The sequence below is a fragment of the Oncorhynchus gorbuscha genome, linkage group LG02, assembly GCF_021184085.1.
Source record: "Oncorhynchus gorbuscha isolate QuinsamMale2020 ecotype Even-year linkage group LG02, OgorEven_v1.0, whole genome shotgun sequence".
NCBI lineage: Eukaryota > Metazoa > Chordata > Actinopteri > Salmoniformes > Salmonidae > Oncorhynchus > Oncorhynchus gorbuscha.
The window spans coordinates 82,790,291-82,804,932 of record NC_060174.1 but is presented as its reverse complement, the minus strand read 5'-3'; the positions used below and the strand labels follow the sequence as shown (position 1 = coordinate 82,804,932).

Here is a 14,642-nt window from a genome sequence, read left to right as displayed (position 1 = left end):
TATTTTTTGAGATTCCATGTGTTATTTCATAGTTTTGAGGTGTTCACTATTATTCTACAATGTAGAATAGTGAAAACAAAGAAAAACCCTTGAATGAGTAGGTGTGGTCAAACTTTTGAACTTTTTCCCTTCCAAACATCAAGTTCTTATTGCAACATGGGCAATACATCTATCGTCTGATTCATCAACAAAGACTGTTTCCTTTCCTACTGGTTAAAGTCTGACACTTTGATACAAAGTGCAATTGAGGTGTCTCAACCTAATGACGACCTTATCGTTAAAAATTCGGCACAATATAACTATATTTTTCTTTCTTTCCTATAAAATCGGACAATTACCATGTTCCTGCAACATGCTCATCTTGACATGGACTGGCAGTCAGGGCCGGTTCCAGGCATAAACGGCTGCTTAGGGTCCCCTGAGTTCCTTTATTTTAGGAACTCTGTTGGGGTCTCAACTTACTATTGAGAGTAAGCATCGTAGAATACACCAGGTGCAATTTCAAAGTCACTGACAGTCACTCAATTAGTCATGTTAGCTAACCATTTTTTTATTGGTAGTTAGTCTAGCCAGCTATCTAAACTTGTAGCAATCATGGCCGAATACTGACAGGCATGCAGGGCCAGGGGTCCCCATTGATTTCGTCAGTCATTTTCACTCAGATATAATATTAACAGGGCATAAGTCATGCAGAATTGCAGGAAATTTGCATCACAACGGAAAACATGTCTCTCCACCCCATGGCAAAATGAGTGAATTGCATGAAATGTGTTATGAAATGTTAAAGTTTTCTCAACGCTCCATGGACACATTTGTAGAATCGCAGAAAACTTTCAGTAAAACTGCAACATTTTCTCTACGCCCCATGGCAAAATGTGTAGATTTTCAGGAAATTAACTATCAAATGTAAATGTTTCTGTCCACCATCAAGACGGGGGGCCACTATAATGTTTTCCTGTGAGGTGGAGGGCCCTCCAATCAAATCTTGTTTAGTACTGCAGCGCCAGCTGTGCCATCAGAGACTCTGGGTTCGCGCCCAGACTCTGTCGTCCGTGGGGTGACGCACCGTCTGGCCTAGCGTCGTCTGGGTTAGGGAGGGCTTGGCCGGTAGGGATGTCATTCTCTCATCGCGCACCAGCGACTCCTGTGGCGGGCCGGGTGCAGTGCGCGCTAACAAAGGTTGCCAGGTGCACAGTGTTTCCTCCGACACATTGGTGCTGTCATGCAGGTGAAAGAGGACCCAAAAGCGACTTAACAGAAACAGAGTTTATTTAAGTCCAAACAGGGAATAACAGAAATCCTCTAGACTTGTAGAGGGGAAATAACTGGAGAAGCGGCCACAGACTGCAGGTCGCCCGGGTAGGCGCAGGCCGTAGTCGACAGAGACACCTGCTCACACGCAGCATCTGATGAAGGCAAAAAAAACACGACAGGACAGGGCGATACACAATCACAGCAAAAACACGACAGGACAGGGCGAAACGCAATCACAGCATGGTGAATACAATACAAGGAACCGACGGGACAGGAACGGAACACAAAGGAATAAATAGGGACTCTAATCAGGGGAAAGGATCGGGAACAGGTGTGGGAAGACTAAATGATGATAAGGGGAATAGGAACAGCTGGGAGCAGGAACGGAACGATAGAGAGAAGAGAGAGCGAGAGAGTGAGAGAGGGAGGGGGAGAGAGAGGGATAGAAGGAGGGAAAGAACCAAATAAGACCAGCAGAGGGAAACGAATAGCATGGGGAGCACAGGGACAAGACATGATAATAAATGACAAACATGACAGTACCCCCCCACTCACCGAGCGCCTCCTGGCGCACTCGAGGAGGAATCCTGGCGGCAACGGAGGAAATCATCGATGAGTGAACGGTCCAGCACGTCCCGAGACGGAACCCAACTCCTCTCCTCAGGACCGTAACCCTCCCAATCCACTAGGTATTGGTGACCCCGTCCCCGAGAACGCATGTCCATGATCTTATGTACCTTGTAAATAGGTGCGCTCTCGACAAGGACGGGAGGGGGGAGGGAAGACGAACGGGGTGCGAAGAAAGGGCTTAACACAGGAGACATGGAAGACAGGATGGACGCGACGAAGATGTCGCGGAAGAAGCAGTCGCACAGCGACAGGATTGACGACCTGGGAGACACGGAACGGACCAATGAACCGCGGAGTCAACTTACGAGAAGCTGTCGTAAGAGGAAGGTTGCGAGTGGAAAGCCACACTCTCTGGCCGCAACAATACCTTGGACTCTTAATCCTGCGTTTATTGGCGGCTCTCACCGTCTGTGCCCTGTAACGGCAAAGTGCAGACCTCACCCTCCTCCAGGTGCGCTCACAACGTTGGACAAACGCTTGAGCGGAGGGAACGCTGGACTCGGCAAGCTGGGATGAGAACAGAGGAGGCTGGTAACCCAGACTACTCTGAAACGGAGATAACCCGGTAGCAGACGAAGGAAGCGAATTGTGAGCGTATTCTGCCCAGGGGAGCTGTTCTGCCCAAGACGCAGGGTTTCTGAAAGAAAGGCTGCGTAGTATGCGACCAATCGTCTGATTGGCCCTCTCTGCTTGACCGTTAGACTGGGGATGAAACCCGGAAGAGAGACTGACGGACGCACCAATCAAACGACAGAACTCCCTCCAAAACTGTGACGTGAATTGCGGGCCTCTGTCTGAAACGGCGTCTAACGGGAGGCCATGAATTCTGAATACATTCTCAATAATGATTTGTGCCGTCTCCTTAGCGGAAGGAAGTTTAGCGAGGGAATGAAATGTGCCGCCTTAGAGAACCTATCGACAACCGTCAGAATCACAGTCTTCCCCGCAGACAAAGGCAGACCGGTAATGAAGTCTAAGGCAATGTGAGACCATGGTCGAGAAGGAATGGGGAGCGGTCTGAGACGACCGGCAGGAGGAGAGTTACCCGACTTAGTCTGCGCGCAGTCCGAACAAGCAGCCACGAAACGGCGCGTGTCACGCTCCTGAGTCGGCCACCAAAAGCGCTGGCGAATAGACGCAAGAGTGCCTCGAACACCGGGATGACCAGCTAACTTGGCAGAGTGAGCCCACTGAAGAACAGCCAGACGAGTGGAAACAGGAACGAAAAGGAGGTTACTAGGACAAGCGCGCGGCGACGCAGTGTGCGTGAGTGCTTGCTTAACCTGTCTTTCAATTCCCCAGACTGTTAACCCGACAACACGCCCATAAGGAAGAATCCCCTCGGGATCAGTAGAAGCCACAGAAGAACTAAACAGACGGGATAAGGCATCAGGCTTGGTGTTCTTGCTACCCGGACGGTAAGAAATCACAAACTCGAAACGAGCGAAAAACAACGCCCAACGAGCTTGACGGGCATTAAGTCGTTTGGCAGAACGGATGTACTCAAGGTTCTTATGGTCTGTCCAAACGACAAAGGAACGGTCGCCCCCTCCAACCACTGTCGCCATTCGCCTAGGGCTAAGCGGATGGCGAGCAGTTCACGGTTACCCACATCATAGTTGCGCTCAGATGGCGACAGGCGATGAGAAAAATAAGCGCAAGGATGAACCTTATCGTCAGACTGGAAGCGCTGGGATAGGATGGCTCCCACGCCTACCTCTGAAGCGTCAACCTCGACAATGAATTGTCTAGTGACGTCAGGAGTAACGAGGATAGGAGCGGACGTAAAACGTTCTTTTAGAAGATCAAAAGCTCCCTGGGCGGAACCGGACCACTTAAAACACGTCTTGACAGAAGTAAGAGCTGTGAGAGGGGCAGCAACTTGACCGAAATTACGAATGAAACGCCGATAGAAATTAGCGAAACCTAAAAAGCGCTGCAACTCGACACGTGACCTTGGAACGGGCCAATCACTGACAGCTTGGACCTTAGCGGAATCCATCTGAATGCCTTCAGCGGAAATAACGGAACCGAGAAAAGTAACGGAGGAGACATGAAAAAGAGCACTTCTCAGCCTTTACGTAGAGACAATTCTCTAAAAGGCGCTGTAGAACACGTCGAACGTGCTGAACATGAATCTCGAGTGACGGAGAAAAAATCAGGATATCGTCAAGATAGACAAAAACAAAAATGTTCAGCATGTCTCTCAGAACATCATTAACTAATGCCTGAAAAACAGCTGGCGCATTGGCGAGACCGAACGGCAGAACCCGGTACTCAAAATGCCCTAACGGAGTGTTAAACGCCGTTTTCCACTCGTCCCCCTCTCTGATGCGCACGAGATGGTAAGCGTTACGAAGGTCCAACTTAGTAAAGCACCTGGCTCCCTGCAGAATCTCGAAGGCTGATGACATAAGGGGAAGCGGATAACGATTCTTAACCGTTATGTCATTCAGCCCTCGATAATCCACGCAGGGGCGCAGAGTACCGTCCTTCTTCTTAACAAAAAAGAACCCCGCCCCGGCCGGAGAAGAAGAAGGCACTATGGTACCGGCGTCAAGAGACACAGACAAATAATCCTCGAGAGCCTTACGTTCGGGAGCCGACAGAGAGTATAGTCTACCTCGAGGAGGAGTGGTCCCCGGAAGGAGATCAATACTACAATCATACGACCGGTGAGGAGGAAGGGAGTTGGCTCGGGACCGACTGAAGACCGTGCGCAGATCATGATATTCCTCCGGCACTCCTGTCAAATCGCCAGGTTCCTCCTGAGAAGTAGGGACAGAAGAAACGGGAGGATGGCAGACATTAAACACTTCACATGACAAGAAACGTTCCAGGATAGGATAGAATTACTAGACCAATTAATAGAAGGATTATGACATACTAGCCAGGGATGACCCAAAACAACAGGTGTAAACGGTGAACGGAAAATCAAAAAAGAAATAGTCTCACTGTGGTTACCAGATACTGTGAGAGTTAAAGGTAGTGTCTCAAATTTGATACTGGGAAGATGACTACCATCTAAGGCAAACATGGGCGTAGGCCTGTCTAACGGTCTGAAAGGAATGTTATGTTTCCGAACCCATGCTTCGTCCATGAAACAACCCTCAGCCCCAGAGTCAATCAAAGCACTGCATGTAGCACCCGAACCGGTCCAGCGTAGATGGACCGACATAGTAGTACAAGATCTAGATGAAGGGACCTGAGTAGTAGCGCTCACCAGTAGCCCTCCGCTTACTGATGGGCTCTGGCCTCTTACTGGACATGAATTAACAAAATGTCCAGCAACTCCGCAATAGAGGCACAGGCGGTTGGTGATCCTCCGTTCCCTCTCCTTGTTCGAGATGCGAATCCCTCCCAGCTGCATGGGCTCAGTCTCAAAGCCAGAGGAGGGAGATGGTTGCGATGCGGAGCAGGGAAACACCGTTGATGCGAGCTCTCTTCCACGAGCCCGGTGACGAAGATCTACCCGTCGTTCTATGCGGATGGCGAGAGCAATCAAAGAATCCACATCTGATGGAACCTCCCGGGAGAGAATCTCATCCTTAACCACTGCGTGGAGTCCCTCCAGAAAACGAGCGAGCAGCGCCGGCTCGTTCCACTCACTAGAGGCAGCAAGAGTGCGAAACTCAATAGAATAATCCGTTATGGACCGTTCACCTTGGCATAAGGAAGCCAGGGCCCTAGAAGCCTCCCTACCAAAAACTGAACGGTCAAAAACCCGAATCATCTCCTCTTTAAAGTTCTGGAATTTGTTAGAGCAATCAGCCCTTGCCTCCCAGATAGCTGTGCCCCATTCTCGAGCCCGGCCAGTAAGGAGTGAAATGACGTAAGCAACCCGAGCTCTCTCTCTAGAGTATGTGTTGGGTTGGAGAGAGAACACAATCTCACACTGCGTGAGAAAGGAGCGGCACTCAGTGGGCTGCCCGGAGTAGCAAGGTGGGTTATTAACCCTAGGTTCTGGAGGCTCGGCAGGCCAGGAAGTAACAGGTGGTACGAGACGTAGACTCTGGAACTGTCCAGAGAGGTCGGAAACCTGAGCGGCCAGGTTCTCCACGGCATGGCGAGCAGCAGACAATTCCTGCTCGTGTCTGCCGAGCATGGCTCCTTGGATCTTGACGGCAGTGTAACGAACGTCTGTAGTCGCTGGGTCCATTCCTTGGTCGGTTCCTTCTGTCATGCAGGTGAAAGAGGACCCAAAAGCGACTTAACAGAAACAGAGTTTATTTAAGTCCAAACAGGGAATAACAGAAATCCTCTAGACTTGTAGAGGGGAAATAACTGGAGAAGCGGCCACAGACTGCAGGTCGCCGGGTAGGCGCAGGCCGTAGTCGACAGAGACACCTGCTCACACGCAGCATCTGATGAAGGCAAAAAAACACGACAGGACAGGGCGATACACAATCACAGCAAAAACACGACAGGACAGGGCGAAACGCAATCACAGCATGGTGAATACAATACAAGGAACCGACGGGACAGGAACGGAACACAAAGGAATAAATAGGGACTCTAATCAGGGGAAAGGATCGGGAACAGGTGTGGGAAGACTAAATGATGATAAGGGGAATAGGAACAGCTGGGAGCAGGAACGGAACGATAGAGAGAAGAGAGAGCGAGAGAGTGAGAGAGGGAGGGGGAGAGAGAGGGATAGAAGGAGGGAAAGAACCAAATAAGACCAGCAGAGGGAAACGAATAGCATGGGGAGCACAGGGACAAGACATGATAATAAATGACAAACATGACAGGTGCGGCTGGTTTCCGGGTTGGATGCGCACTGTGTTAAGAAGCAGTGCGGCTTGGTTGTGTATCAGAGGACGCATGACTTTCAACCTTCGCCTCTCCCGAGCCCGTACGGGAGTTGTAACAATGAGACAAGATAGTAGCTACTAAAAACAATTGGATACCTCGAAATTGGGGAGAAAAAGGGGTAAAATTCAACAACAAAAAAACAAACAAAAAAAGTTTAGAGCCAGCCTTGCTGGAAGTTCATGAGAACACTTGCTTATGAAGTCCCATCATATTCTCCCTGTTCAATGTTCCAAAGATGACTCATCGAGATGACTCTTCTCTTGACCAGCTGTTTCCATAGGCCAGTGAAATATGGGGTACAGCAGCTGTGCATGCACTACCACACACACACACACACACACACACACACACACACACACACACACACACACACACACACACACACACACACACACACACACACACACACACACACACACACACACACACACACACACACACACACACACACACACACACACACACACACACACACACACACACACACACACAGGGAGGCAGGCTTCAAGGCCAGATGACACACCAGCCGCCCAGCGCATGACGACAACCTGAGGCATCACAACCCGGAGCCTGAAACAACAAGGATGCGCTGGTTTCGATTAATGTAATGCTCCCTGGGAGCGAACAATCTCTGAAACGACTGTGTCGATAGAGTGGGAGGGAAGAGACCTCCTATTCCCAGATGATGTCATTTCTTTACCTCAGAAGCAAATGCTTTCGAGATGAAGATGGGGAAGTCATGTGGGTATTGCCACATAAGTTGGATGACTTCTGCAACTGTGGCTTGCCTATCCAGGGATATCAATGCCTCCTGAGCACTGACCCTAGGGTGCTTTGCTTCAACAGCTCTTTGCACTTTTTCAAGTCACAATGGAGTTTTGCAACAGGTATGTGTGCAGTGAATGTGTACGGCTTCAACGGCTCATTGTCCAGGAATACACATTCTACCCTTCATACAGGTTACAAATCTCTAGTCTCTGCATTTCCATCTCCTCTCTTTCTCTGTTGATTTATACCTATACAGTGCCTTCAGAAAGTATTCACACCCCTTGACTTTTTCCACATTTTGTTGTGTTACATGCTGAATTTAAAATGGAATAAATTTAGCTTTTTTTGTCACTGGCCTACACAGACAATACCCCATAATGTCAAAGTGGAATTAATCTCTTCAAAATATTTACAAATTCATAAAAAATGAGAATCTGAAATGTCTTTGAGTCAGTAAGTATTCAACCCCTTTGTTATGGCCTAAATAAGTTCAGGAGTAAAAATGTGCTTAACAAGTCACAAAATAAGTTGCATGGACTCCCTCTGTGTGCAATAATAGTGTTTAACATGAATGATTACTTCATCTTTGTACCCCACACATGGACTTTACAGTCCCTCAGCTGAGCAGTGAATTTCAAACACAGATTCAACCAAAGACCAGGGAGGTTATCCAATGCCTCACAAAGAAGGGCACCTATTGGTAGATGGGTAAAAATAAAAACTGCAGACATTGAATATTTCTTTGAGTATGTTGAAGTTACTAAATACACTTCGGATGGTGTGTCAATACACCAGGTCACTACAAAGATACAGGTGTACTTCCAAAGTCAGTTGCCGGAGAGGAAGGACACTGCTCAGGGATTTCACCAATGGTGACGTTAAAACAGTTACAGAGTTTAATGGCTGTGATAGGAGAAAACTGAGGATGGATCAATAACATTGTAGTTACTCCACAATACTAACCTATTTGACAGAGTGAAAATAAGGAATCCTCTACAGATAACTTGGCACTAAAGTAATACTGCAAAACATTTGTTTTGGTTTGGGGCAAATCCAATACAACACATTACTGAGTACCACTCTCCATATTTTCAAGCAGCGACCATGGCTGCATTGTGCTATGATATGCTTGTAATTGTTAAGGACTGGGGAGTTTTTCAGGATAAAAAAGAAACGGAATAGAGATAAGCATAGGCAAAATCCTAGAGAAAAACCCTGTTCAGCCTGCTTTTCACCAGACACTGGGAGATGAATTCACCTTTCAGCAGGACAATAACCGAAAACACAAGGCCAATTCTACGCTGGAGTTGCTTAACAAGAAGACAGTGAATGTTCCTGAGTGGTCGAGTTACAGTTTTGACTTAAATCTACCTGAAAATCTATGGCAAGACTTGAAAATGATTGTCTAGGAATGATCAACAATTCATTTGACAGAGCTTGAAGAATTTTTAAAGGAATAATGGGCAAATGTTACACAATACAAGTATGAAAAGCTCTTAGAGACTTACCCAGAAAGATTCATAGCTGTAACCACTTTGTCATTATGGGTTATTGTGTGTAGATGGGTGAGAAAAATCAATAAATGTAATTATTTTGAATTCAGGCTGTAACACAACAAAATGTTGAATAAGTCAAGGGATATGAATACTTTCTGAAGGCACTGTATACAGTATGCCATTTAGCAGACACTTTTCTCCATCGTGAAATTTTCGTATGGGTGGCCCCAGCGGGAATTGAATCTACAATCCTGGCAATGCAAATGCCAATCTCTACCAACTGAGCTTGACAGGACTACTCTCCCATCTCTCCCACAGGACGACAATACACAACTCAAAATTGTGCTGCTGCCAGGGTCCCTCACCTCAAACTGCAACACGGCTACACTGGAGCTTTCCAGACCGACATTTTATACCTTTGAACATTTTTGAGTCAGATAACTTAGTTTTTTTCTGACTAGCAGTACTTTTCTTCACCAAAATAAACAGATCAAGTCATGCATGAAAAATATGATATGATATCTGATTGCCATGGTTGAGATCCTACAGTATAAGACCTGTGGAGTACACAGCCATGTGAATGATTGCAGAGATGGAGATGTTTGGTGGTCGGGCCAGTAGCAGATGTTCATGACTCAGGGATGAATCCTAATTCATGAGTGCTTGAAGTGCACACAAATCTCCCAATGACAGAGAAGCCATTTGCTTGTGTGAGAGGGTGTGTGTGTGTGCGTTTGTGTGTGCGTGCGTGCATGTTATAGAGCTGAACTTCCTGCCCTGAGACATCCAATCCCTGGGGTTCCTAGTCTGTGAAGACATCTGCTATAACAGAGAGGTAGAGAGTGGCAAAGTTTGGGTAGGGGGGGTAATGGAGGGAATGGGGAAGACAGGGGAGAGTAGGGAGGATTGGTACATTAACAACAGATGGAGCGTATGACCTTGGTTTCCCCTGAAATCCCAAACAAGGCTGGACCCCCAGTAGAACAGACCAGTAGGGCCCGGGGGATCACTATACCGAGGGCCGCCCCACACCGCCACAGTCTGGCTCTGTTTACCCATTCACAGAAAGAGCACATCCAGTCAGTGAGAGGCCCCTCTCCAGATGGTGTGTGTGTGTGTGTGTGTGTGTGTGTGTGTGTGTGTGTGTGTGTGTGTGTGTGTGTGTGTGTGTGTGTGTGTGTGTGTGTGTGTGTGTGTGTGTGTGTGTGTGTGTGTGTGTGTGTGTGTGTGTGTAACCGCACAATGACTTGCAAATACACTACGACAACAACATATTGTTTTTGTTACAATTGTACACTATCAGAGTGCAGCGTACTCAGTGGTAGCCAGTGGAACACCAAGATATAAATGATAGATAGCGATCTCAGTGGTAGCCAGTGGAACACCAAGATATAAATGATAGATAGCGATCTCAGTGGTAGCCAGTGGAACACCAAGATATAAATGATAGATAGCGATCTCAGTGGTAGCCAGTGGAACACCAAGATAGAAAAGATAGATAGCGATCTCAGTGGTAGCCAGTGGAACACCAAGATAGAAAAGATAGATAGCGATCTCAGTGGTAGCCAGTGGAACACCAAGATAGAAAAGATAGATAGCGATCTCAGTGGTAGCCAGTGGAACACCAAGATAGAAAAGATAGATAGCGATCTCAGTGGTAGCCAGTGGAACACCAAGATAGAAAAGATAGATAGCGATCTCAGTGGTAGCCAGTGGAACACCAAGATATAAATGATAGATAGCGATCTCAGTGGTAGCCAGTGGAACACCAAGATATAAATGATAGATAGCGATCTCAGTGGTAGCCAGTGGAACACCAAGATAGAAAAGATAGATAGCGATGCATACAGACAATCTTTGAGAACAACATAGACACAAAAAGTGGAAACCCCTGTGAGGCCATTCTTCATTTAGACTTTAACCCATTACAACTTTATACTGGTATCTGCAAAAACAATTCTGCCATTAACACTCATTTCACATCTTCATAACATTGCTTTCCTTCAGGAAGTTGACTCCTCAGAGTCAGCACAAAGGAGGGTCATCGCCAGTCCTATGTTGAACAGAGCTCCAGTCTGAAATGGGGAGCAGAGCCATGTTCTCTGTATTAGACACCAGTCATAAATTAGAGACCTTGGTCTCAATTGGACTCCCTTTAAAAATAAAGTTAAAATGAAATCCATTAAATTAACTCTGAACCACCATATCGGTTACAGAAGAAATACTGTGTCTTGGTCCATTAACCCCTTGCCTGATGTGAACTTACGATAAGGAACATTGTCCCAAGAAAAAGCAGAACAGTGAGTCCAACCAAGAGGGAGGACAAGTAAGTCAAATCTGGTTCAGTGACTATTCCTATCTTCATTACACCACAGTCAAGAGATTAAATAAACTAAACAAACCACAAAAACAAAATGCCCAGTCTAGAATACAGTGCATGAGTGGGTGATGATCGGCCATTGTTTTTCAACCTGTGATTTTGATGTCATACAGTACATAGCAGGGAGTTTAGGATTAAAGAATGTATGAGGTACACAAGGGGACCACTGTATTGACTGCAGTGCCCTTGGGGTATTTCTACCTCCAGCTCACCAGCTCTCTGTTTAAAAGGTAGACAGATGATAGACAGACGAACGGACTGAAGGACGGGCGGACAGACACAGGTACAGATGTAGGATCTTAATTTGACACAGCAAAATAATCCTCAGCAACAGAATTTGAACGTTTAGTCCATAATGTTGCTTGATCAGTGGTTAGGCAATTAGCTGGCCAAAAGTAGGCTACATGAAAAGTGCAATACTGTTCATATAACCATGTGTTAGTGTGGGCTTTCAGTGAATTTATGTAAATCACGAAGCTCACCTACATTTGCAGGAAAATGGTCAGCATCAAAAGTGATGAAATTAAGATCCTACATCTGTACAGTACTCTACTCACCCTCTTTGCAGTCGTCTCCCAGGAAGCCTGGGCAGCACCTCCACTCCAGTGCTGTCACCTGGCGAAACGTCAGCCTGTACATGGGCCGGACAAGGGTCCTGTAACTGAGAGAAGATGATAGTCACTGACGGGCAGCACTGTAGCACTGGGGCACGTGTTCACTTCACAGACATCATTAGAGGTCTTCACACTGACATCAGTAACATTACTGTAGGACAGCCTTCACAGACATCATTAGAGTTCTTAACACGGACGTCAGTAACATTACTGTAGGACAACCTTCACAGACATCATTAGAGGTCTTAACACGGACGTCAGTAACATTACTGTAGGACAACCTTCACAGACATCATTAGAGGTCTTCACACTGACATCAGTAACATTACTGTAGGACAACCTTCACAGACATCATTAGAGGTCTTAACACGGACGTCAGTAACATTACTGTAGGACAACCTTCACAGACATCATTAGAGGTCTTAACACGGACATCAGTAACATTACTGTAGGACAACCTTCACAGACATCATTAGAGGTTTTAACACGGATGTCAGTAACATTACTGTAGGACAACCTTCACAGACATCATTAGAGGCCTTAACACGGACGTCAGTAACATTACTGTAGGACAACCTTCACAGACATCATTAGAGGTCTTAACACGGACGTCAGTAACATTACTGTAGGACAACCTTCACAGACATCATTAGAGGTCTTAACACTGACGTCAGTAACATTACTGTAGGACAAACCTTCACAGACATCATTAGAGGTCTTAACACTAATGTCAGTAACATTACTGTAGGACAAACCATCACAGACATCATTAGAGGTCTTAACACTAATGTCAGTAACATTACTGTAGGACAAACCTTCACAGACATCATTAGAGTGCTTAACACTGACATCAGTAACATTACCGTAGGACAAACCTTCACAGACGTCATTCAAATCCTTTACAAGGGAGAGAATACACTGACCTCTTTACACTGGGAAAGACTAAATCAAAATATGTTTAATTCATCTGTGACATAGGGATAAAATAACAATGTCAATCCAAGCTTAACACTATGTCCGAATACCCAGAGTCCATTAAAGTAGTCTTTCTGGAAGACATAGAACAATGGAATGCAACCACACAGTTACAAATCACACACATCTACAGTATATGATAAACGGCTATGGTCTTACATCAGTGTCTTTTCTGGGAGCAATGGCACACCTGGGAATACTGGAATGGGAATGGAAAAATCCTATTCATATGCCTTAATGGTGTATGACTTGCTGCCCTGCGTGGTGTTCTAGGGAGGAAAACTGCCTTCTTCGACCAACAAAACAATTAATAAAGAGCATTTCCATGGGGGTGAATTATCAGTCATTAGACTGGCTGTAGTCAAAGCTGGATAATATAAACACATTATAATTATGACCCCTTGTGCAACATCCGGCCAGACTCTTGTCCAGCTGAACTGAAACCAGAATCAATGATCTGATCTTTTCCCTCAAGAATGCTTTGTTTTCAGGAGATGTAGAATTATGAATCTGAAGGCACAAAAATGTAGTGGCAGCAAAATGTACTGGCACTTGACCCATAGCTATCCTGAAGGCGACTAAGGGAAACCTGGAAATGGTAGCCACCAAAGCTTTTGGCTCAGCAAGATGGTTTGTTACCTTATACACTACTACAACCCATTATGATTTATATCTAGCTTGATGACATGAGTGGATATTCCCTAAACTCAATATGGGTCCCAGCAAAACACTGAAATCATAACACTTCATGTCTGAGGTTGTAATTGCCGCTGCATGACAATCAATCTGTATGAAGGGCCTGTGGCGGTGAGTGAGTGAATGCCATTCATACCTGATGAGGTTAGAACAGGGTCCTGGCCACCGGCAACTCTGAAACACTCGCTGTACTAGCGTCTCCGTCCCGTTGTGCACTTGGCATGACACAGTCTTCGACACTGTGTACTGACACCAGTTCCTACCAAAGGAGACCACAGCGAGGCAGAGTTTTAGCATGTGTGTGTGTGTGTGTGTGTGTGTGTGTGTGTGTGTGTGTGTGTGTGTGTGTGTGTGTGTGTGTGTGTGTGTGTGTGTGTGTGTGTGTGTGTGTGTGTGTGTGTGTGTGTGTGTGTGTGTGTGTGTGTGTGTGTGTGTGTGTGTGTGTGTGTGTGTGTGTGTGTGTGTGTGTGTGTGTGTGTGTGTGTGTGTGTGTGTGTGTGTGTGTATAATAAAGCATTTTTTATTGCAATTCTTATTTTATTGAGGAAAACTCTCTGGCAGGTCCGCTTATGTCAATTGAGAAGTTTGGAATATCAGGACAAATCTAGTAAGACATTAAATAAATGTGTTCATATTGTCATAAACTAGTTTTGAGAGACAATGGGCAATTTCTAAGTAGTCTGCTCCATTAATTCATTCCAAATCAAACCAGAGCCACATCTTAATGCTTTGTTTCATTATTGCCAGTACTGCTTTTCATTTCATTATTCATAGCAGGAATTGCAAGTTATATACTTTTGGTTACTTCATTCAGAATAAAGTCAATGCAAAGTGTCATGCTCAAGCATACACAACATGTCCAACTTTCTCAACAGAATGAGAGCTATAATTTTTTTTATCTTGTTTTTAATTTAACTAGGTAAGTCAGTTATTTACAATGAGCGCCTACACTGCCAAACCTGGATGACGCTGAGCCAATTGTGCACAGCTCTATAGTACTCCCAATAATGTCTG

General features: G+C 45.9%; 1 protein-coding gene across 2 annotated transcripts in view; it reads right to left on the bottom strand.

Annotated features, from left to right (window-relative positions):
- Positions 1–14,642, bottom strand: part of LOC124011111 (collagen alpha-1(XXVI) chain-like) — a 53,492-nt gene that overhangs the window by 38,218 nt on the left and 632 nt on the right. Inside the window, exons 2-3 of one of the 2 annotated variants that reach the window (XM_046324159.1) lie at positions 13,765–13,887; positions 11,901–11,998 (exon numbers count right to left, since the gene is read on the bottom strand). In XM_046324159.1, coding sequence (XP_046180115.1) covers positions 11,901–11,998; positions 13,765–13,887 — 221 coding nt within the window. Of the gene's footprint in view, positions 1–11,900; positions 12,005–13,764; positions 13,888–14,642 lie in introns of both variants that reach the window. The other variant, XM_046324150.1, reaches the window with a different exon arrangement.